The sequence below is a fragment of the Andrena cerasifolii genome, chromosome 5, assembly GCF_050908995.1.
Source record: "Andrena cerasifolii isolate SP2316 chromosome 5, iyAndCera1_principal, whole genome shotgun sequence".
Taxonomy (NCBI): Eukaryota; Metazoa; Arthropoda; class Insecta; order Hymenoptera; family Andrenidae; genus Andrena; species Andrena cerasifolii.
This window is the reverse complement of record NC_135122.1, coordinates 13,828,507-13,852,894: the sequence shown is the minus strand read 5'-3', so window position 1 is coordinate 13,852,894 and position 24,388 is coordinate 13,828,507. Positions and strand designations below refer to the sequence as shown.

Sequence of the window (24,388 nt, the reverse complement as noted above, 5' to 3'; positions counted from 1 at the left end):
AATAACGAGACCTGTTTGGCTTAAAAAGTATATCCAGCTTCGTTTCAAATTGTTCCCCAGAATTTTCAATTAACCGTTACGGTGAATCTGTTTAACAGAGAATGGGACCGAGCTACAGAAGCGGGCCAGGCTTCTGTCCCACCCTGAACGCCACCGACTCCCAGGAAATCCTGGTGTCTTCCGGCATCAAGAAGACCATCCGCGTTAAAGTGCACATCATCGGGGTAAGGAGACGTCTATCCATCTCCCAGCCCAAACGCGCCGGGGTGTACCCCGCTAACGCCGTCGCGTTCATTCCCCGACGTTTTCACGTGTCGTTAGCCGGCCTTTCACGATCCCCTGAATCATTGTCGCGGAGGGTAGAGGGGGCGAGAATGACTGTCTAGGATGATTGACGCTAACCTACGCGAAACCTCTTTTCCAGCAATTCATTGTGCAGACCAGGTTCGTCTGTCAGTTCAACATAGAGGGGCGAGTGACGAGCGTGAACGCTCGCCTATTGGCGGACACGATTTACTGCGAGGAGACGGAGTTTTCGTACACGTCCCGCGCGCCGAACATCACCGTGCCGTTCGCTGTGATCTGGGGCGGCTCGAAGCCTTTGGATAATCCGCAGAACATCCATCTGGTGATATACCGTTGTCGCGACATGGCCGACAATTGCGGCATGTGCCTGGCCCTGGCGCCCAAGTACGATTGCGGATGGTGTCAGAGCTCCGACAGATGCGAGGTGAAGGACCAATGCGACCGTGGCATCGGCATGTGGTTGAACAGCAACCAGACCTGCCCGAACCCCGTGATACAGTCGTTCGAGCCGGTCATGGGCCCCTGGGAAGGCAACACGAACGTGACGATACGCGGCATCAACCTGGGCAAAACATTCTCGGTAAGCGAAATCATTTCACCTGCTTCGATCGCCATCTTTTCGTAATTCCTTGGAAACATTCAACGCTCGGTCTCGTATGGAGCATAGGAATGATTCGACTGTACAAGTGTGTTGTGGGTGATGGGTAAGAGATAAGATTGAATTGTTAGGCTCACGCGCAAGGGTAGATAGGCTAGAAACTGTGATCTCACTTGTCAATCTTTCTCACTCGTGATAAAGTGTGTATACGCTTCTCTATATATTAGATATTTAAACAATTAGTTTCACCTTCCGGAGCAATCAGGCTTCAGTTGGTTCAGCGAGTAATATCGGTGCTCCTACTTCCCACGTAACATAAACAGGATGAAAATTGGTTGGTTTCAGGACATCTATCTCGGCGTCACTGTGGGAGGAATGCGATGCCAGCCTTACGAGGAGCTCTACATACGCACAAAGCAGATCGTCTGTCGCGTGGACGGTCCAGGCACTGAGGAGGTGAAACAGGGCCCGGTGATCGTGGAGATCGAAGACTTCAGGGGCCAATCTGAAATCAACTACGAGTTCGTGGATCCGCAGATCGACTCCATATCCCCTAAATACGGGCCCCTGAGCGGTGGCACCACCGTAAGGATTTCGGGCAAGTATATGAACGCCGGTAGCAATATCGTGGCGTACATCGACGAGCTACCTTGCTCCATCATCACCGCGGAAACGAACGAGGCGCTCTGCATGACCAGCGCCAGCAGCAAAAAGAGGAACGGCGCCCTGAGGATGACATTCGACAGGACCTCTCGTTTCTTCGACGGCTACTTCGAGTACGTGGACGATCCGACGATCGAGAGCGTGGAGAGCGGCGTCGCTGGTCAAATGAAGATCCCGAAAGGCATTCCAGCGGGAGGCATAAAGATGTCCGTAACTGGCAAGAACCTCGGCTACATACAGAGCCCTCAGATGTACGTCTACTACGATGAGAAGATGTTCGTCTCTCAGTGCGAGGTGCACAGCCAGGAGAGCATGATTTGTAAGTCACCGACGATCGAGGTTCCCGAGCACGTGATGGTGGACGCTGAGAGGCCGCTGACGCTGGAGTACGGCTTTCGCATGGACAACGTGACGGGCGTGCAGAATCTCTCCCAGCACGGATTCAATACCTTCCTGCTCTACCCGAACCCGATCTACGACAGGTTCGACGAGGAGATCAAGTACTACAAGAGCGACTACTTGACTATCAACGGGCAGCACCTGGATCGCGCCTGCCAAGAGTCCGACGTGATCGTGCAGATAGGCAACGCGTTCTGCAACGTCACTTCTCTGTCCAGGCAGCAGCTCACCTGCCGGCCGCCGTTGACACAGCCCCCAGCGATAGACAGCGAGGGCCTGCCGAATAAGCAAGATCTACCAGAAGTTCTTGTGACCGTGGGCGGCAACCTTCGCTACAACATAGGGAAACTGAGCTACGCACTGCCAGCCGGCCTTAACGGGCCGCTATCGAAACCTGCTCTGATCGGCGTGATCGCTGCCATAGTGATCCTGGTGTTCGTGTTCATCGCCTTCCTCATCGCATACCGTCGTAAGTCCACCGAAAGTAACCGCGTGCTGAAGAATATGCAAGAGCAGATGGACATCCTGGAGCTCCGTGTCGCGGCCGAGTGCAAGGAAGCGTTCGCTGAGCTGCAAACAGAGATGACCGATCTCACTGGCGACCTTACCAGCGGTGGCATACCGTTCCTCGATTATCGCACTTACGCGATGATGATACTGTTCCCCAGCGACGATAATAGCCCCGTGCTGCAATGGGACAGGCCGGAACTGGCGCGCAAGGAGAAAGGCCTGCGCCTGTTCGGCTCGCTGATAATGAACAAAACCTTTCTGCTGCTCTTCGTCCGAACCCTGGAGAACAATCGGTATTTCTCCATGAGAGACCGAGTGAACGTGGCCAGCCTCATCATGGTCACGCTCCAGAGCAAGATGGAGTACTGCACGGACATCCTCAAGACCCTTCTAGCGGAATTGATCGAGAAGTGCACGGAGGGTAAGAGCCATCCGAAGCTGTTCCTCAGACGGTGAGTGTTCACGATACGTTTCCCTTCAAGCTCGTTATCCGACGGCCTGCATTCACGACGTTCTCGCTGGTTTTCAGAACGGAAAGCGTCGCTGAGAAGATGCTGTCAGCCTGGTTCACCTTCCTCCTGTACAAATTCATGAGAGAATGCGCCGGTGAACCGTTATACGTGCTGTTCCGCGCGGTGAAACAACAAGTTGATAAAGGTCCAGTTGATGCTATCACATCTGAAGCACGATACTCGCTGTCGGAGGAGAAATTGATCAGGCAGTCCATTGACTTTAAACCAATGGTAAGATGATCGACTCTACGGCAGGAATTTCCATTTTCTTTCGTTATACGTATCTACAACACTGTTCTCAAGTTCCTATTGTTGAATTCAAATGATATTCGCCCCTATGCCTCGCTTTATCGAAGAAGTTATCTTTAGAGACATTTGCAAATCCCCTTCGTTTCGTAGACGGTCTACGTGTCGATATCGCAACAGACGGTCTTCGTCGGCGGCATGGATCCGAATACGGAAAATGTGCCAGTTAAGGTCCTGGATTGCGATACGATATCTCAAGTTAAGGAGAAGGCATTGGACACCATCTACAGAGCCACGCCTTATAGCCAAAGACCCAGGAAGGATGACCTCGATCTTGGTAAGGTTCCAAAGTTTTAACGTAAAATTTAGGAAGCTAATTTTTTTCATGCATATCGAATCGCTAGTGAACTAGATCCTAGAGGTGAATGGTAACATCTATTTCATGTTAGAATGGAGAACCGGTGCGTCCGGCAGATTGATCCTCTACGACGAAGACTCGACAACGAAAACGGAGGGCGAATGGAAGAAGCGGAACACCTTGAATCACTACAGGGTACCAGATGTAGCGTCGCTGAACTTGGTCTCCAAGCAGTCGTCGATCTACAATCTGTCGATCCTCTCGGAGAAAACGGACAAATCGCACAAATACGAGACCCTGAACCTGAGCAAGTTCAACTCGGCCAGTCCCCCGCTCTCGCGCGCCACGTCGCCATTGAATCAGAACCACGATGGAGGTTTGAAGGCCTGGCATCTGGTCAAACACCACGATTCTGACGCGCGAAAGGAAGGGGATCGCGGGAACAAGATGGTCTCGGAGATCTATCTGACGAGGTTACTGGCGACGAAGGGTACGCTCCAGAAGTTCGTCGATGATCTGTTCGAGACGATTTTCAGCACTGCCCACCGGGGCTCGGCCCTTCCCCTCGCCATCAAGTACATGTTCGACTTCATGGACGACCAAGCTCTGCAACACGGCATATCTGACCCCGAAGTGGTGCACACATGGAAGAGCAACTCCCTTCCGCTCAGGTTTTGGGTCAATCTCATCAAGAATCCGAATTTCATCTTCGACATACACAAGTCAAACATCGTTGACTCGTGTCTGTCCGTCGTGGCGCAGACGTTCATGGACAGCTGCTCCACTTCGGATCATAGATTAGGTGGGTACCGTTCACTGTTTCGCTCGAACGCGAAGATATCGCTCGCGAAAGGGGAGGAGGTTTGATAACGTTGCTGTTCCCTGTTCCAGGTAAGGACTCCCCGAGTTCTAAGCTACTTTACGCGAAGGACATTCCAGTGTACAAAGAGTGGGTAGAGCGTTACTACTCAGATATCAAAATCATGCCAGCCATATCCGATCAAGACATGAACGCCATGCTTGCCGAGGAGTCTAGGGTACGTATCCCTCTCATATTTAGCTGAAATCATCTTTAACCCTGTTCTCACTGTCTATCGTCGTTTCTGCCCCTATCGAAACAGTTGCACACGACGGAGTTCAACACGAATTGCGCCCTCTACGAACTGTATACGTACGCGAGTAAATACAACGAACAGCTGATAGTCACCCTGGAGGAGGACGAATTCTCGCAGAAGCAGAGACTGGCGTACAAGCTCGAGCAGGTGCACAATATAATGGCGGCGGACAACCCCTGATGTACCATGAACTCTATGAAGCATATGACAAAGCCCGCCCGCCAAGAGTTACCCTGCTGAATACTTGAGTTAGGTATTCTCCGAGAGGATGCAACCAAGAGAACTGGCCTATCTTGTAATCGATCGTCTCAGGTTCCCGTGCGGGCCAGTTGTCTCTCAGCTTAGTACGCGAATTGTACGTGAAGAAGTTGCACAACGGACCGCTGAAGTTTAACGGAGAGGGGAAAAGAAAGTTTGTTCGAGGACAAGTAAGTGTTTTCAAATATGTGCGAACAAAATGTCTTCTGAATGGTCGCCGACAAACGTTTGGAGAGGGGGGAGGGGAGGCCGGTGTGGGCCGATAATCACAGCGCATGCCCACGCATAACTGTACATAAGATACCAAAATCACGATTAATTGTAATAGAATTATCGATGTGCGCTCACATCCCCCTCTCCCCCGCGCGCGCGCGCGCGGTGGCCGCACTCACGAACGAAATCTGAAAGATAATTCGCACGTTGATCGCGGCCGCGATCATGCCGCGATTGACGGAGATATAGGGTTTTTTTTAAAGGGAAGAGAATGGGAAAGAGAGGAGTGAAGAAGCGAACGAGCGAAAGAGTAATAGACATTAGTGTTATTAGTGAGTGAACGAATCAGCCGATCGATCCCGATTATTTGTAAATTGTGTTTAAAACGGTCGATCGTAGCAGCGCTCTCGTCGGGGGATCGGCGATTTTTAACGAAGAAACATTTCCATCCACCGCTCTGGTAGCTGAAAATTTTTTCAATTACGAACTGACGAATTTTAAATAAATAAGGCGATTAAACAATTTAAAAGAAGAAAAAAAAACGATGATTAATTAAACAATATGGGTATATTATATATATACATGGATGGTATGTCGTATGTATATGTGTACATATATACACTTTATACCGGCGCATAAAAGTATGTGTGTAATGTATATGCAGTATCCGAGGGGAACGAGCGCGCGCGTACTGGTAACGGCGTCGACGCCTGGATCCCGACCGATCGCGGCGACGGTCGCGCGTGATCGTAGAAACGGCGCCGACGAACAGAGCGATCCTCGTCCATTTGTAGAACACCCGCCTCGCCGTCGACCATCGCTCGAACGATCGATCGGGGCCGCGCACCGCGTGATCGCCGCTACTGTGCGCGCGCGCGCGCGTCACGCGTATTATTTATACTTACATGCATTGAAAACGAAAAAAAATAATGGAGTCATCCGCGAATCGGAGACAGACTGTGTATTAGTTAATAGGTATTAATCTTCTAGACTATGGCCGTGCGCGAGGCCAGCTCGATGTGACGGTTGTGTTGAGTGTGCGTGCTTCCCCTCCTTGGTCTCCAGCTCATCGGTCCATTTTCTCATCATTAATCGTTCGTTCTCATCGTGAATGCTCACCTATCATCGTCTTTCGCCTATATTCATAATCATCGGGAAAAAAAAAGAATGCCCTCTCCTCTGCCCCCTTTGTCCTGGTGTCATTTACCCCGATCTTCGTGATTACACGTAGCTATAAAGAGAAAGAAAAGAAATGTCCACTATCGGCGCGCCCTCTCTAAAACTCTTTACTCATCCATCCCTAAGAAATCACACATTTGTGCCACTCTCCCTCTTTCTCGTTCTCTATCCCCCGCCCTTCTTACTCTATCTCTCTCTCTCCCTCCCTCCCCCTTGTAATAATGCTTCAACGCCTCCGTCGTCATGTTGTTGTCACTCTTAATTATTGTAATATATAATGAATAACGATCACTGTTGAGTATTGTCTGATTGTAATACATTGATATTGAATTGATATGAATTGATAATCATTAATTAAAAAAAAAATGCGTAAACATTAAACTCTGTGGATGTAGCCATATTTGGGTATGGGTGGAAGTTATAGCGCCGATATTGCGCGGACGAGAGTGATTGGTGGGGAGCCGTTCGCGCAGGACAGTACTCGATCATATTTCGTTCCCAGTGCCGTGTCTGGGAGCCATCGGGCGGCGTTGCCGCCTGCGCGCGTATTCATTTCTATCTATTCAAGGGGATCAAAACAAAACGACGTCGTCGTCGATATCGTGAATTCAAGAATCTTCGCGGGAGCTCGCAACGCGTTTCTTCCACGTTTCATCGTACGTTAACTAGCCAATTTTGCAAACGCACATCGGAGGCCCCGTAAAGGTGGTGCCACGCCCACGTAAGAAGACTTTGATTTTAGATCCGCGTAGGTTAAGCCTCGACGATCGAGAGACTATCGTGGGTAAAGAATTCATATCGCACGAAGGGATGGCCCGAACCTGAGCCACCTTCGGGGGGGTCCTGTCGACGCGAGCGGCTGACAGTGAATGGGAATCGTTGGTGTACGCGTCACTTGTGAGTATGATGTGTGCGTGCGTGTGTGCGTGTGTGGGTGTGTGTCCCGTGCGTCAATTCAATGTGCAGTTGTCAGTGGAGAAAGTATTTATTGCTCAAAAAACATCGGAAGACCGTGTGTGGAAAGGTAAGGCAGCAGGGAAAGATACGGAGTTGGTAGGCTACGGGAAAGGAACGGGGGAGGGGTTGGAACGGTGTTAATGCGAAAACTAAGCGACGCACTCGCCCGAGTAGGAGGAAATGGATCACACAGACAGGGTACTCCGTGAGGTCGAAGGAAGAGCAAGAAGACGAGTCGTTCGATCGCTACCAGCCGCTAAGGTAAAGAATAGAGAGAGAGGCAAAGGAACTGGCAGCACCCTCCCCCGCGCACGCCGACTTCAAATGGTACTAATAAACCCAAAGTGCCTCTGGTAGATTTTTGGGCATAAGCTTGAGTAATAAAGACTACATAGCGTTTACTATAAAAAGTCATGACTACGACGCGATCGCTGATTGTAATAAAACGATGATAATAATAATTAAAGGAGGAAAGAAAGGGGAGGAGACGACAGGAAATGATCGGAATGGTAAAACGGAAGAGTGTAGGAAGAAGAGAGCGGAGAACAGAAGGATGGAAAATGGCAGACGGGAAGCAGAGGGATGGAAGCTCGTGTACACGGGCATGTACACGTGCTTGCTTATCGAAGATATAAATGAAAGAAAAAGATGATAACAAACGGCAACCCAAAAGGCGGGCGGAGTGCGGGCGTACCGAGTGTACGCGGTGCGTACGCTAAATTACACGTTTAGATAGGTATACATATAGTCGGTAGCCTAGTCTCTATGTCAGTGTCTGCCCTGAGTGTCTTTCCCATGATGTATCCCTATAAAGTGCGTGTACCTTGAACTCCTGGCAAGCAGACGTGCAATTTCCCCGAATCATTCAATCTCATTCTCCACCTCCCTTTCTCTCTCTGTCTCTGTCTGCAACGGTTACCAGGCTTAAGAAAGAAAAGGGGAACCCCCGCCTCTGTCCCCTCTACCAACCTGCCCTCCTGCGCCAACTTATCATTCCTTCCACCACCATCGCCGGTATATCATCGTTATTATCATCATCATCATCGTCATCATCATCATCATCATCATCGTCATCATCGTCATCATCGTAATCATCATCATCCTCATGAAGAAAACCCCCTCTCCCTTCTTCGTCACGCGTTTAACTGTGCTCACACATCACGCGTCCATTCGCCACACTACCGATCGGCACGTTTTGCTAAGTAAAATATTATTATTGTATCGATGGTTCCTCATTAATTATGGAATGTACGATCCCAATTTGTAAAATTCGACTAAGTAAGGAGATTATATAAGTGTATCGCCGTATCGTTCGTGCGTGGCTTGCTGCCCCGGCAGTCTACTCTACCGTGTGCGTTGAATCGTGTTTTTTTTTTCTTTTTCGAGAGATTGGATAGCCTCTGTCGAATGCCTCTGTTTCGAATGCTGAGCGTTTGTATGTGCGCGCGCGCGTACGCGCGAGGATACTTCGGGTCTTCCCGTTCGTTTGCTCGACTCTACTCCGTTTCGTAAGCCCGAATCTTCCTGTCGGAACTAGAAGAGAAGGGAAGAAGTGGCGCGCGGACATGGTGGGAAAAGAGACGGCAAACGGAGAAGACTGAGGTATGTCATTTGAATGTAAGATCGCGTGAATGTATGTGGACTGTGCAAGACTGAGAGAGGCAGCTGAGGGAGCTTGCCAATCAATCCGGGGTCGCTCCCTCGCCGCTCATTTTTACGTCGTAATCATTCATTATGATTATACACGAGATAAAAGAAAGAAGAAAAAAAAAGAAAACGCATCCAGCAACACGATTACGTTACGTTTATATAATAGTCATGTTCCTTTCCGATCAATAATTAATTATTAATAAATCTATATCAACAACCTTGCTACATTATTTTGTACTTGTTTTTTAATCTTAATATATTAGACAAATATATATATACATAAATATATATATATATATATATATATAAATAATGCCGTTTTTAAGTTATCCGACCTTTATTATTATTATTTTTGTATAAATGTGTGATTAATAGTACGGATAGTGTAATAATTTTGTATGTTTATTGAACCAAAAATAAATATTATTGATAAAGAACCAGTTTGTGCTCCTTCCTTTTGTTAACTCTCCGCTTCTTTAGTGAGAGGGCTGGTTACCGTGGCCAAGCCGTCCTCCGTTTTCTCGGGAGTCTGCTGCGTTCGGGACAATCGTAGACTCCGCGGCCCGATCGTGCTCAGTATAACTGGTAAGAGGAACAACCCGTGCCAGAGGCCGAACGCTATCACTAAGATGAAAATCCTGAGGAACGCGTGGAACACGTAGCTCTCAGAGAACGCCATCATCGAGAGCGCAAGCAGCGTGGAGCCTGCGCCGTATGCGACCGCCGCACCGATGTACCTCACCGCCACGTGAGCTCTGGTCGTACGATCCTGGCATCCCGTCTCACTCGCGGCGTGCACGAACGCGTGTGCAACGTGGGCCGCGTAGTCCACGGACAAACCAATGCCCAATTCCAAACCTGACATAATCGGAACATACAGAGAACCATTAAGCTCGAGCGACATCTTTGCGCATCCAGAAGAGATCAGAGAAAGATTCCTCACCGATGCAAGAAGCGATGTCTATCGTTAGCCCCCAGAAGTGCATGAAACCGCAGACGTTCAATAACGTGAGAAGCACGCAGAGAAATATCCAAAAGCAAGTCTGCAGCTCGGCAATCAGCATCGCCGTCATTCCCATGACACAGATCAGGGCTAGTAGAACGTTCCGCAGAACCTCTTGAGCGATCAATTTATCGGTGGTCCACAGACTGAACACTTCGCTCCAAACGGTAACGAAACCATCGACCCCCACGTCGAGTGCCACCTGCTTGCTCTGGTCCATCGCTGGGATCCACTCATGAGGGCCGTGGAATCGTTTGAAGATAAAGTCTATGGTAGTCGCACGTATCGGCGGCGCGCTTTCGCCGCACCTCAGATCCCTCTCGAAGCGGAAATTCCGCTGATACTTGCCCCCGTCTCGACTGTACAAGAACTTGGACAGGTAGCCGTTAAACTCAGCGTCGTCGAGCGTTTCGTTCCTTAAATCTAGAAATTAGGTTCCATTTATTAGCAAAGGCCGCGTCCTGTCTTCCCACGGCGTTGAAGGATCTTACTAACCTTTAAGAAAGTATCTGGAGACAAAGTGTACAAAGTCATTGGGCCAGGAGTTTAAACTTTGTACCGTTGACAAATTAACGAAACTTTCTGTCAGATTGACTAGCTTTGGAAATTGAGCGGTATAATTGAAATCCCCCATAAGAATAATCGCCTCGTAGCCACGGTCAGGGTACTCGAGATGTCGTACGTTGAAATACTTGCTGAGATATGAACTGCTTGGCGTGAACCACGCTGGATCGAACCACTGCTGCAATTGCAATGTACCCATAGTGCCGGCGGTCGCCGCGGCAATTGTCACCAATACTATTATTAATTTCCCCGGTCTCGTTAAGACCACCTTCGAGTACAGATGAGTTATCAGCTTTGAAGGCAGTTCTTTACGCGGGCTGACGAACTTCTGCGTAAAATTCTCGTGAACGATCCACGGTAATATCGCGTTCCTTTTACTAGCGATCCGTTGAGCATCCAGGGTGAAAAAGGCAACGTAAAATGTGATTTGAAATAAAAACGTTAGTAGCACCCCAACCGCGGCATAAATACAGAACGATTGGAGTGATGGCAATATCTGAAAATGTGCACAACATTACGAGGTGTTAAATTTAATATGCAGAATGTTTCAGAAGTATTGGTGCAAACTTATGAACTCGTGTAACCTATTCCGAGTTCCATTACCCAAGTGTAGTTTACACCTACAGCTCTAAGACATCCTTGAAGTAATTCGGTTTATTCAAACTTACCGTAGATGCACCAATAACAAATGCGACCACGTCAGTGAGGGAGGTAATACTAATAGCTGAGCCTGCGTGTCCTAACATTAAAGCTATTTTCTCTTCTAGTGACTTGTTTCGATTCGACTTTCGCGAATGTATTTCTTTCCAAGATGCCTGTATTAAAAAGTTATCGTCTACTCCGAGAGCCAATAGGAGAAATGGTAAAGAAGTGTGCACAGGTCCGTAAGAAATTCCAAGCACGGAACACAGACTAATTGAAGTTATGAATGCCCCACCCACGCACAAAAGACCAAACATTGTGAGATAGACCTACAGAAATTTACAGTTTCAGTAAAGATGGTACCTTGCGCGCGGATTTGCTTTCGATAGGCAGTGTCCTAAAGATCTGAAGTAATGTTAACAATTCGCTGGACGTTGCAATTAATATTAAATCGAGTGTAAATAAGATTTTCCGAAATGCCTCTTGAATTCAGACTTTTAGGATACTCTCTGTACACTAACTTATTTTAGCGAAAACTTACTCGTAATCCGACCCAATTAAAATCAGAAAATATGAATAACACGTAGAAAAACATCAGAACAAATCCTATCGACAATATACCAATATTCCCGAACATTGTCACGAAAGTGACGTCTCCGAAACTTCTACCAGCTTCGTACCAGATAGCTACGGTATGATTTACATCTTTCTCGTCGTTTAAAACTTTTGCATTTTTGTGTAATACATTTAAATAAGACAGCTCCCATTTCAGTACATCGTCTGTAGCCTATATATAAAAAATGGTGTTCATTATCGGGGTAAGCATCTTTTCGTGATGGTGTTAACCTGTATGTAGCATACCGTGGATCATGTGTGAGCAGTTTAATTTAAATTTAAATGAAAGTTAGCGCGTGAATATTGATTCTGTCTAAGATCAAAGGAATCATAAAATACTGGAATAATATGTGCAAGATATATGCATGTACTTAAATTGTTTCTTAATTTGTATTAAAAAACATATATGATATATATATACATATTAGCTGATCTCGACAAAATCGTGTTAAGTGTAAAATAAGGCCCAAATCATATAAAACATTTAAAATATGCATTATTTAATTATACATTACACATCCAAACATTGATAAATAGCATTGTTATAGAATATATTTTAATTTAGCAGTGCTCATAAATTTAAATCATGATTCAGGCCTTCCTATGAACTTACCTTACCCAATCAGCTGTTCCAGCATCGTTCCCAAAGTTATCCATGTCCACCTTTGAAAAATTGATGTGAACTGCCCAATTTGTCTTTACAGCCCCAGCTGAGACAACTCTACCCCGTTCGTCTCTCGTTACGTGGCCCAATAAGTCTGTGAAGTTCAGGGGATGCCCTAAAGTGGGACTAACTTTTGCATTCTTTATATCATTGAAAATTTCCTCTTTGGACTTTTGAAGAATCACGTTACTGTCATATTCCCATATATCCAGAATACTATGTACAAGGCAAGCCTTTGGCAAATTGTTAACTATACTACAATAGAGCTTCGGATCTGCATGAACCGCAGGTTCGAATGCAGTGCTATTGATTGCTGTGTCTAGTTCTATATCAAAGAAATCGTCGTGTTGCGCGCTACGCTTCTTCTTATGCGCGATACCTGATATAACTGGCACTCTGTATTACAAATAAAAGAAATATTGTGATAGTTGCAACGTAAAATCCATTCGATAATCTGCACGGAGGAATGCTTACTTGAAACATACATCTGTCCATACGATGTGGTCAGGAGTTCGCGCAGAAATAACTTGCTTCGTTATCTCATTTAACTAAAACGATTTGAAGGATCATTTCATTTGATATTCTACAGTAGGGTGTTTCATATTATAGTGGTAAAATTAAAATATTACATATTTTTTTTTACTTTGCTCATGCCCTGGTTCCTATTAACATAAAAATAATATCTGACAAATTTTAGGAAGACTGAGTAATATTTAGAGGTTGCACACTTTGCAAACTAAATAATATGTAGTGGGCTAAGGAAACACGATTTCTAATGATAATTATTTTTATTCTCAAGTCCTTAGAAAAGAAACTAAACTTCAAAGAAGACAGATAAATTTACATTTTATTATTATTATTATTATTGTTGTTCACACCTATACAAATTCTGTACCTCGTTATTTTACCCACATTTTTAAAACCTGAAAAAGCGAAAATATGTAGAGAAGACCGGGAGGGCGGTAGTAACAGAGCGACGAATGTAACATGCTACGAATAGAACCAAGGGGGCGAGCAAAGTTACGTGAAAATAGCACCTTTGGAAAATTAAAACACCCTATTCTACAGGTAAATTGCAACTTGTATTACGATAATATAATAGAGAGGGCGATAAGTACTCTAGCAAGAACCTCCGGTTCTAACACATTGTCAGCTGTCATTATCATAGTTTCCATTCTCAGCCCTTGTCCGAACTGTTTGATCATCCAGTCTGTATCGTGAACGAAGTCCGAATCCTGCGGAACCCATAGCTTCATGGGGTTCTTCTCTTGGTGGAAGGAATACAACCCGGATAGAGAGACTAAGACTACTATGGTGCTGCCAATGAGCCATTTCAGTGGTCGGCGTGCGATCCTCAAGCCAAGTCTGGGGAATGGAAGCGACATCGTGAGTTCGTCGACCTACTTTCACTTTCATTGCTATTGTGCTTACCCATAGAAAAACTGCTCCACCACTTCTGACAAACGCCGCGGTACGTGTTGCAGGTAAGTTTGGAAGGTCCGTTTGCGCACGGCCCCTACCTCTATCTCCATTATTTAGAACACTGAAAACTAAATTACGGCACCGGCGTACTTCGTCGTTTCATGCTTCAAGTATCGCGGGCACCTTATAAGAATCACAGCGAAATATTTACAGCCCGAGGCATCGCGGCAAGCATCCACTACTGTTGTCCACGTTCACGGCCTTAGTTACGGGCCGTCGCGACGGACGAAGGACGGGCAACCGCCTAACCTCTAAATCTGACGACCGATTATGTACACGAACAGATAGAGAATAGTGAAGAAGAACATTCCGTCGAAGACGAGCGCGATCTGCGCGAAACGATGCACGGGGCTCTTGTGAATCTCCAGCTCCGCGAATACTCGGCTGTCACTTTCCATCGCGCGACCTTGCAATTCTGCGTTATCACTTGCTCCGCTGCAGCAGATCGGCGCGCGAGATGCACTGCCCGGCCAGCGCGCCTGCGCGGAATACGAAATCGTGTAATGACGGGTAATAAAACAGCCCCAAATTATGGAAAGTTACTTTAGAAGTGAAAGTTATAACCTTCGTCGATTAGTAGAACTTATGAAAAGGAACAAGAAATTTCTAGTAGACACTGGTCCGAGAGCGAATCGGTTCAGTGATATTTCGTCTTTCAGGTCGTAGATATAATATATACCTAAGTTCTTTGTATGATTAACAAGTACAAAATAGAGTAAAGTGATTGATATTGTGAGAAATTCAGTCTATGAATAGGAACTGTTTGTATCACTTGCGAATGTGGAGGACGATAAAATGATTTAAACCAATGACTATCAAGGTCTCTAAATGATCGACCGCGCAGATCTTTTTGTCTGTTTTTTTTTTACATTATAAATAGACAAGATTGATGCGTAACCGGTTTCGAATAAATTAGCAGTTAAGGTAAAGTGACCACATATTTTCTGTTCCAATGCGGGACAAGCAAGCAAGCAAGCAAAAAAAAAAGGGTTAACAGATCCGAGAGGAGATCTTTTGCGTAGTTTATTAAAGCATCTACAGTATATTTTTTAAAATATATTATAGTATTTTTATACATACTTGTGATTATAAAGTGATACATTGAAACGAAATTAAAAATATTTCTTTTTTTCACAACAAAAAAAGTAGAGGAAACAGTAACTTTATATCACTGCGAAAATGTAAAAGGTTACATGTCCAATCCGGGACACTTTGTGGGACACTTTTCAATGGGGGACAAAGGGCTCAAATGCGGGACTGTCCCGCACAATGCGGGACGTCTGGTCACTTTAAGTTAAGGCGATTTATGAAGAGAAACCGTCATCTGCTTATCTCTGTTATTAATATTGTAAAAGTTTCTCTAAATGGTCACGTTCGGGTGGAAAGTTTAGAGAATTAGTTTAAAAGCAAACCGTAGAGTATTTGTTCGTGGAACAAAAAAGCTTGATTACTCGAAGAACTTATTAAAAAAGAAAAGGGTACTGGCTGAAGCCAGATTTGAAAATGGCTTAGGCTTGCCACCTTTTTTACAGGAAAATAACGTAAATTTGCTTTTGTGGAATATAAAAACAAAGTACGTTCGAAAAAACTAAAAGTATATTTTAATCTTATTAGTTTTTGTTTCTTACAAACATATTTTTTATTGCGTTTAGCATTACACAGCAACTTTTTATCATTTTTAAATAACTCAATGGCATTATTGCGCTCAATATTCATATTAAAATATATAAAAATTTCGTACTTTATTAAATTAGGGGAGGCCTTATTTCTCTCATGCCGCCACTTCGCATTCATGGCAAAGAAAACTTTCTCAGTAAATGCTGAAGTGGCAGGAACAGACAGAAGACAAGAAATTGCTTTGAGATGATCATGATTTGTGTACGTTTGGGAACTACGTACAATAATATTGCGTTACGTTTCGCGTAATATCATTAATCGTGAAATAAAGTACTTTCGCATACTTTATTGTTATACAAAAGTATAGAGTACATTTACGTGTAATAACGTAAGATACTTTATTTTAAAGTACAGGTGGCAACCCTAAGTAAGTACGTTTAAATATTTTCTCAGAGGCGTTGCTGCGATTCCCAACGATGTATATACCTCCACATTAGCGCGAGCTTTCTTTCGCTATCAATCGAACGTTATGGATGCATTAAATCCTCTTTACATTAATCACGAGGCAATGGAAGCGTTAAAAACTTACCAGAGATTATTTTCGATGTTTGGCGAAATCGGTTATCTCCAAGGATTAGCGTACTTTATGCCTGCCGACCACCGACTGACGAGCCTTATCTTGCCAGTATAGCCGACCCGCGTTAAGAATTAACTTAATAACCGACTATTGACCTTAAAGACGTAACACAGTGGATACGTCATAATTTATGGACACTACATACTTATCAATTAAATTCAATGATAATGAATATACCGTACGATGGTGTATGCATTTATGTAGAAGCCCCACATATGAAGTCGAGGATAAACCCGACATCTTACGAAAGTACATACTTGCCATTCGAACTGAGATACAGATTTTTTTATCAATTTATGTTTTTATCACGCATTGTACAGTAAATCTTTAATCTGTGATCAGTCAGTCAGATCATACATACAGAATTACACGACTACAAACTATAACAGCATTTACCCTTGACACTTCACACTTCACACTTAATACTTCACACCTCACACTTGACACTTCACACTTCACAGTTCATACCTCACAGTTGACACTTGACACTTCACATTCGCCACTTCACACTTCACAGAACACGCGACACACAACGCATTTCAAACAACACACATCATAGTTCATAAGATTGCATACTGGTTTTAGGCTTCCCGCGAAAATGCAACAAAGTTGCAAAGGACAGATTTTTTCAACAATTTTCCAAATAAAATTCGCGTGCTCGTGTACCAAAAAACCCGCTTTACAACACTGTTGCTTTCCCATAAGCCTCGACAAAGTTACAAACCGAAATTTTGCTTCTCTTGCAGCGGCAACAAAGCGATGAACCGAAAAATTCCCTTCTCTTGCAGGTGCAGCGCGAAAATCTTCTTCTCTTGCAGGTGCAAGGATTGTGCATCAATAAATCTTTATTGATTATTAAACGATTAATTGTTAGAAATAATATGGCACACAGGTATTGAATGTATTGTATAACTTCTCGTTGAATGCGCTACAAAATTACAAATGTACATTTCATTACATTGAATTCACTTACCGCAGAAATGCGAAACAATCGAAGAATTAAAATTTCAAAAAGTGCGAACTTATAATAACGAATTTTGCGGTGCATTTGCATAATGGTGTACAGACATGGCAGATACGGAAGCCAAGGTGCAAAATTCCAGAGCGGAGAGGATAGTTTTGCAATAACGATGCGCGTTCACCATCTGCATGTGCAGCAGCGTGTACAATATGCTGACTATCGCGAAGCATGGAAGAATCGTCCTAGCCAGAGGAAACGAGGGCGACGTATACAGCCATATCGGCATAATTAGCAGATAAGGGAGCAGAGTTTCAAGATCGTGCCTATGCGCGCTTCGGATGCGGTCCACGTCCTCGTGACCACCTCCGGTGTGGCATAAAATTACATTGGGACCTTTCATCCACACTCTGTCCTCCTCGCTGTGAATCACCTGTAAAATCGATAAAAATGAAGCGATCCAATTAGCGGCGGTGTAAATCTTCCACGAGCGCGATCAACGTTGCTTGAAAAATGTGTTGCTCGGTGTTGGGACAGGGCTTAAAATTGTTCCCCCCCCCCTCCCCCCTGTTAATGGAATTTACGCCCCTCTGACTACCGCTTTCTTGCGCGTAAACAAGCTCTTGAATTGCTCCGATAATGAAACAGATTTTTAAGGATCTCCTTTTCTTGCGATGGTGGAAAAAAACAGCTCAGACTAAAAGGTACAGGTCCTCGTCGAGTACCATTTTTTCGCTACAAAGGGATCGCAACGTAAACTGTGTCAAATTATTAAAAAAATAGTAGAAATCACAACACATTTCCTTTGGTTAATAACAAGAGCAGGAGAGAGCAGAGATACGGGATAAGCCGATAAAACGACGTAAGAGAGTGAAGCGCTTTTGAAAAAGAAGAGTTCCAGTAGGGGGTTCAAGACTAATAGCCGAGAGGATGACAACATCGCGGGGTAAAACGCGAAGGGGACAAAAGCAACTGTAAAAAGTTTACCTGTTTGGCTACTCGAATCCGGCCAGTGAACCACGCGAGACTGTACATCTTCAGCGCAAGAACGCACGACCACCATGCATAAACGGTCCACAGCTCTTTCGCCTCGTGTGTGATATTGGTCTCCATTATTTCACCGCTGCCTCGCCAACGTGTCCCGTCTTATCGCAGGGAAAGCTCCGGTCAAGAGTCACCTTCGTTTCTCCGTACGCGTTTCCCTCAACGTCTCGTTCGCACCGTCGATTATTATTCGTCACGTCGCGATAGAGCAACGACAGGAAAAGAATCGGCGCTATATTAGAAAGCTGGGCGAGCGTGGACGCACTCGGAGCGGAAAGTCGCGAACGGAGGGAAGAATAGGTGGATGGGAGAGCAGCGCGTGTTGAAATTCCGTTCGCATCGATTCCGCTGCTGTTGGCAGCTGGCGGACGACTGACTACCTCGAAAAACCGGTGTCCCGAACGTGATCCAGCGTCGTGCTGCATTTGGAAGTCAAATCGCTCGCGACCCGCAAACACGGACGCGCCACGGATCCATGGGCGGAGCACGTACCCCGAAACGCCGGGGCATTTGTTTCAAGTGGTCTCGCGCTCGCTTATGCGTCGAGACGCCCCTGTTAAGGGCAATTCGAAGACCGAGGATCTCGAAGCTTTCGATAGGGTGCCGAGGTGCCATTGATCGGCACCCACGTTTGCTAAGACGTTTAGTTAAGGGATTAGTAATGGGAGAATGTGGGGGATGTAAAATGTTTTCTTGGAAGGGGTGAAGTGTTAACGAAAGAAGGATTTGTGGGATCTTCGAGGCGATGGGGGATTTTGTATCGTACGATGTAATTTAGGAGAATCAATTTGGGATTCTTTCAGGCGAAGGGAATAATAATCGAATAGGGATGCTTACCTCTCTTCGTAGTTGGGTAGTATACATGTTAACTTATTAGACTGTCTTTATTTATACAATATTGCTTCTTCATGTGTTTGGACTCCTATATCAATTACCCTACTATTCTCTTTTAATCCCACTGATTCGATAATTTATTCTACTTGAAATTCAGAGAATACTAGAATCATAGTATTATAATTCTGTAATTTGGTTCAAGAAGGTCTAGTTACTCCTATCCTTTCTACCATTCAGCGAATAAAACATGAGCTGCGAAATTAACCCTTTACGTTCTGCTGTGTTTTACACAGAATGATTAGAATAATTTCAATTACATTGCAAAGGATAGTTCTGAGTGGGTGCACGTCTTCCAACGCTAATTAAAATTTCTGTTACTATGGTGTCTATCTATCGCGTAACCAGTTTCAAGAATAATAGCAGAAAGATTGTTAACTAATCCCTAAGTGATCAATGTTAACAGACCCCCCACATAGAACAGCAAAGGGTTACAGGTCTAAGCAAATTTAAACGACCATTCGACAGATCGGAATAATCCGGTCGCCTCAGTTTCTTCCTCGTGGATAAAACAGCAGCTAATTAAAATTAAACCTTCATAGAGTATGCGAATCCGTTGACGCGATAGTTACAGGCGCCATTGGGCGATGTTGCTCTTCTTGATATTCGCCTGTATCGACACGTCGATCAAGTTGTTCCCGAGGAAGAAATCCGTGGCAACTATGTTGGTTTCCTTCCACCATTCCTCTTGGAACTTGAACGTGAGGTTCCTGTTGACAGAGTCGGCCATTTGCCGCAGCCCGCCGGATAAATTGAAAATTATGTCCAGCGGATACGGCGTCAGCTCAGCCATCACTGCCCACAGTGGATTCTGACTGTTACGAAACATTTTGGGACCAATGATAACTTCGTCCAGATACTTGAAGAGGCCCTCCACCGTCTGCTGATTGCCCCAGGCTTGAGACATCGTTGGCCACAGCCAGTCGTACTCTGAAGGACAACGGTTTACAACTTCAGCGAGTTGCGATTGTAGCTGATGGAAATGGAGCAGGGATACTGCAGGAGGTGTCGCTCGTGTAGAATGGGGAATGGGGGTTGGTCAGTGTTACGGCGCAAATCCACGATGAGACAACAATATCGTGTCTCACATTTAAAGAGAGGTTCCAGTCTAAAAATTGATTTTTTTTTTATTTCATTTTTCGAATTTTCAACCCTTTATGAATACGTGTTGAAAAAGGATTTTTTGAAATTCGTAAAATCCGTAAATTCGTAACACCCGTAGTAGTTTTCCTTTAATTAATTCCTAAAGATCACCTATTCTTATAGGCTCTAGACCGGAACAGCCTCTTAATCTCAAGAGACAATTAATTCATTATTATATTATTTTTTAATTATTTCATCATTAGTTTGACGAAACTAGACTCTCACGAGACAAGTATCGTAATATAAATTGCAAAAGTCTTATCTCCCCCGACTATTTCCATTATTTACATTTAGTTGTTGCCTCATGATAGAAAAGTCTCGTGTACAATCTCATCGTGGATTCACACCTTTACAATTTCTGCCTCTCTGACACGAACTGTAGCGTTGAAACTCGTTGAAAATTCAATAAAATGATGCGTAAACGTTTATGTAAGTAGCGCGAGAGGCACGAGTGCCAAAGTTATTTGCGCAAAATACTTTTGTAGAGCCAGTTCGATGTGGCCACTGAATGGAGTTGAAGTTTAAGCATTCAATTAAGCGATAAATTTAAGCCCGGTGATAAATTTACCATTCACGGTGTGCTTATCGCCGTAACAAATTATCAAGCGTTTCCCTCCGGTCCAAATATCGTTCAAGGTCGGGCCAAGACCTTCGACCCCCCTATCGGGCTTGAGGATCAGTCCTTCGAATTCTCGCCAGAGGATCATGGCCAATCGTCGGTGCCTACTCGGCCTGCCCTCGAAACCCACCGGAAATCTGCACGCAAAATCGTCGTACATTGAATTATATGTGACCCTAGGCAAACTATTCTCGTCAATTCCCTCCGAATAAAATACCAACGATATTCCCTTTGAATATCATTAGAATATCATTCAGAACTCACACCAATTTGAAGGTATCCCACTTTACACCCTCCCCCCTTTCTATTAACGCTCAATAAATCCCACTTTACGTATTATTTATTCGCCGAGGTTCACTTGAAGTCACTTGCAGCCACTCGTTCTTGAATAGTCGTGTGATTCTCCCGACATCATCGATCCCCAAATCAACACCATTTTGTACTATTATTCTATATCGCCAATTTACCTATGAAAGTCCATGATGACGACCTCTCCCCTAGCAACGTTCAGAAAGTTTCTCACGTCTTTGATGATGGCGGACAGGGGGGTGATCCGAATGACATCGTGATTGATCCAGAACCTGCTCGTGTGGTTACCTTCCTCGGCGACGGCGGTGCCGTTTGGAATCGACGGGTAGTAACCCACTCTGATGTCCAGATACCTTATACCGTGAACTAATTGCGTCCACACGTCGCGGTCTTGGGTTAACAGGTACCTTTGGAAGGCGTCCCTTCTCGTCAGGTCGCCGTGCTTGTAGCATCCTGAATTGTGAGTCCCTGGAATCATTAAGCTTCCTATCGGAAGCCTCCCTAGTTGCCTCCTGAAAGGACAGCAAACGCGAGGGAAATAACGAGATATCTATACTCCATGTAAATCGCTGGACATTGAACGATCTAAGTAGGTTATCGAAGAGCGATTGATTTGATATTCCTTAAGCAGTAAGTCACTAAAAGTTCCGGATCGCGTACTGTAATTATCGTTTTACTTCTCCATTCACGTTCATTGTTTTAGAACGAAGACGCTATTAGTCACCGTAAAGGTTGATTGGACGGATCGTGATTTGAAGCTTGGAGCCTATCTTTAAAAATGATTACCTCAAGTCGTACATCCACGTCGGCCAAATTTGCAAGCAGGAACTGGTGAGGATAGCGCCATCCTTGTAGAGAGCAGCATGGTGTTTCAAGCAATGAGGGCCAGGAAGCGTCGCGCCATCCTTGGTGTCCCATCCTCCCGGAAGTGGCGGTCGACCGACGGTAATGTTCGTCCGGTAATAACCACGCGGGTGTTGCAACGATGTTAATATCAACTTGGGCTTGATCGTTTTATCTGAAAGTACAGTGTCGATGGTTGCGTCGACCGATGAAGATCGATCTGGGTTAGGACGAGTCTTGAACCACTGGCCCTTTCCAGACCCCGAAACGTGAATTCAAGGAACAAATTCGGCAAATTGACAGCCAGAAGATTCGTGGACGCTTATGAAATTGATGAATAAAAGTGGGGATGCTTCACGAAAGTCGAGAGGAGTTGAGATCTTCTCAAAGATCCCTTTCAAAGTACCAAAGAATCTGTGTCGAAATATACTCTTAAACTTGAAATGAATATTAAAAGGAGAAAGGGTTTTGAAAGTGAGGGAACGCTGCGATAGGTACAATCAATCGACATGGAAATGATCTCGTCTGAATCCCTGAATAAAGGGTTACGACGCTCAAGAGAAGCAAACAAAACTTATTACTATGTGCTGGGTCAGCAGTGAACACCTTGATGGTATCTGGGTATCCTGTGCTCGATGGACAATCGAGATCCCAATTTACTTCGAGCTCTGCGTCGACCACCTTGTCACTGGCAGCGATCGGTCTCCACAGCGAGGAGACTGTCAGCCATACTTTCCCGCATTGCGCGGCCAATGCTGGAATCACACACACATCGTTTCCCATAAATAAGGATTTCTGGATGGGAACCGGGTGTCTCTTCGAAAATGATTGCAACATTTCATGAACGCTGCAACGGTCTTGCTTGAGGACTGGAGAATGTTACTTGCGAGGAATATAGTTTACATCCAGGAATATGTATTAATTTGAAAAAAGAAAGCAAGCCTCGGTGATACCGACAGAGAAGGTCTCTTTGAAGAAACCTTCTAAAGCATTAAAAGAGAACGCGCTCACCGATGTCGCAGAATAAGTGAAGGAAGAGGAATATCGCCCCCTTCAGCATCATCGAAGGATGTTACGTCGTGGAACCTCTTCGAACAAGTCGTCAGAACTCGGTGTAAACCTGCATCCAAGAGCGAGCATACACATCGTTAGAGAAATAGAAACCGGACCGAGATCTGAATTGGACGTTAGCAATTTCCCAGTAGATCCACTTTCGTCTTAAACCTGCCGTTAAAGCGATACTCAAAGCGCGGCTGAATCTAAGCTGAGCGACTTATTAGCATTACTCGAGACTGTCGTGCGATATCTAATTACTGATTATTACCACTGACCGCAGTAACGTCACTTCATTCGTCCAGAGATACGGGAGGACGGCGAGACGGGGTGTCAACTCGCGCCCACGCACCGCGAGCCGATCGCCAGGAGTCCCTCGAGTCCTGGTTCTCCTTGGTCGACGGCCGATCGAGCATTCAGTCCCAGTTCGTTGCCAATTGACGGGAGGCTTGGCCGATTATAGTCGTCTCGCCTCAGTTTCTTGATCGCGTGGCCTCAGCGGGACCGCCGTGTGGCATCGTCCGTGTCCGCTCGACGGGCAACAGAAACAAGTTCGCTGGGGTAGGATCGATCCCGTTGTCCTGGCCAGCCGATACGGCCGTCTGGAGACAGCCCAGTGACTGAACGATGGACAGCCGAACCACCCGTAACCGGACCAGTTTAATATAGAACCCGCTCGCTTATGGGACATTCAAGCACATTGTACGGCGCATCATCCTTCCATCACTTCCTCGGACACGTCAATTGCGCCGAGATGGGGACCACAGCGGCCTGTCCCGCTCCCCCGTTCGCTGAAACACGCGCGTTTTTCTCTGTCCCCCCCGTGCGGCCGTCCTATAGAGACCGCCGTCCAGCACCGGGGGGTCAGACCCGGCCTGACCCGTCGCCATTAAACACCATTTCCTGCGTATGCCGTGGAATATATAGTTTCGAGACAACGGCGACGGAGGGAAGGAGAGAGAGCGAGATCAGTGTGTACATGCAACGACGGGATCCGTTCGGGGGTTGGGGGACGGATTCTGATTCTACATTGAATTATCACCCTCGCTCGTGGGTCAACGGGGGCCGGGGAGTAGTCGTGAGAGCTAACAGGATGATGATTAGGTACAGGTGCAGCCAACGAGGCGACTCGATTTATCGTTACCCCGAGCACTCGATGCGATGTTTGCCGAACGACTTGGACGATCACGTTCGATCGATGCTGATACGCTTCGCGTTCTTCCTTGTCCCGCTGGATTTTCGAATGGGGATGCTGGAACCTTAAGCTGCAATTGTCCGTACAGCAAGGATGCTCTCTGTCGCATTAAGAATCATGTTGGCGGCGCTTTAGTCGATTCTAT

At 45.6% G+C, this 24,388-nt stretch overlaps 4 protein-coding genes across 6 annotated transcripts in view; 1 reads left to right on the top strand and 3 right to left on the bottom strand.

Moving 5' to 3' along the window:
• Positions 1 to 9,189, top strand: part of Plexa (plexin A) — a 240,341-nt gene extending 231,152 nt beyond the window's left edge. For both annotated transcript variants that reach the window (XM_076811590.1, XM_076811588.1), the window contains 8 exons: positions 99 to 224; positions 425 to 886; positions 1,250 to 2,928; positions 3,006 to 3,219; positions 3,388 to 3,571; positions 3,684 to 4,394; positions 4,484 to 4,629; positions 4,714 to 9,189. In XM_076811590.1, coding sequence (XP_076667705.1) covers positions 99 to 224; positions 425 to 886; positions 1,250 to 2,928; positions 3,006 to 3,219; positions 3,388 to 3,571; positions 3,684 to 4,394; positions 4,484 to 4,629; positions 4,714 to 4,887 — 3,696 coding nt within the window. In that variant the 3' untranslated portion in view covers positions 4,888 to 9,189. The remainder of the gene's footprint in view (positions 1 to 98; positions 225 to 424; positions 887 to 1,249; positions 2,929 to 3,005; positions 3,220 to 3,387; positions 3,572 to 3,683; positions 4,395 to 4,483; positions 4,630 to 4,713) is intronic.
• Positions 9,190 to 9,282: 93 nt separating this feature from the next.
• LOC143368663 (patched domain-containing protein 3) lies at positions 9,283 to 14,410 on the bottom strand. Its single transcript, XM_076811611.1, has 9 exons — positions 13,884 to 14,410; positions 13,571 to 13,817; positions 12,927 to 13,000; positions 12,407 to 12,848; positions 11,715 to 11,960; positions 11,200 to 11,502; positions 10,463 to 11,027; positions 9,908 to 10,390; positions 9,283 to 9,822 (listed from the first exon to the last, which is right to left on the bottom strand). Exons 1-9 carry the CDS (start codon positions 13,982 to 13,984, stop codon positions 9,425 to 9,427), a joined length of 2,859 nt encoding a protein of 952 aa, XP_076667726.1. The 5' UTR covers positions 13,985 to 14,410; the 3' UTR covers positions 9,283 to 9,424.
• Positions 14,411 to 17,052: 2,642 nt separating this feature from the next.
• Positions 17,053 to 18,550, bottom strand: LOC143368905 (prostaglandin E synthase). Its single transcript, XM_076812112.1, has 2 exons — positions 18,134 to 18,550; positions 17,053 to 17,579 (listed from the first exon to the last, which is right to left on the bottom strand). Exons 1-2 carry the CDS (start codon positions 18,257 to 18,259, stop codon positions 17,211 to 17,213), a joined length of 495 nt encoding a protein of 164 aa, XP_076668227.1. The 5' UTR covers positions 18,260 to 18,550; the 3' UTR covers positions 17,053 to 17,210.
• Positions 18,551 to 19,055: 505 nt separating this feature from the next.
• Positions 19,056 to 23,769, bottom strand: LOC143368904 (PI-PLC X domain-containing protein 1). 2 transcript variants are annotated; one of them, XM_076812111.1, is made up of 7 exons: positions 23,320 to 23,769; positions 23,007 to 23,115; positions 22,577 to 22,750; positions 21,939 to 22,170; positions 21,311 to 21,664; positions 20,793 to 20,980; positions 19,056 to 20,011 (listed from the first exon to the last, which is right to left on the bottom strand). In XM_076812111.1, exons 2-7 carry the CDS (start codon positions 23,056 to 23,058, stop codon positions 19,650 to 19,652), a joined length of 1,362 nt encoding a protein of 453 aa, XP_076668226.1. In that variant the 5' UTR covers positions 23,059 to 23,115; positions 23,320 to 23,769; the 3' UTR covers positions 19,056 to 19,649. The 2 variants fall into 2 exon arrangements, with proteins under 2 accessions (XP_076668226.1, XP_076668225.1); XM_076812110.1 differs by having other exon boundaries at positions 23,327 to 23,769.
• Between the last annotated feature and the right edge of the window lie 619 nt (positions 23,770 to 24,388).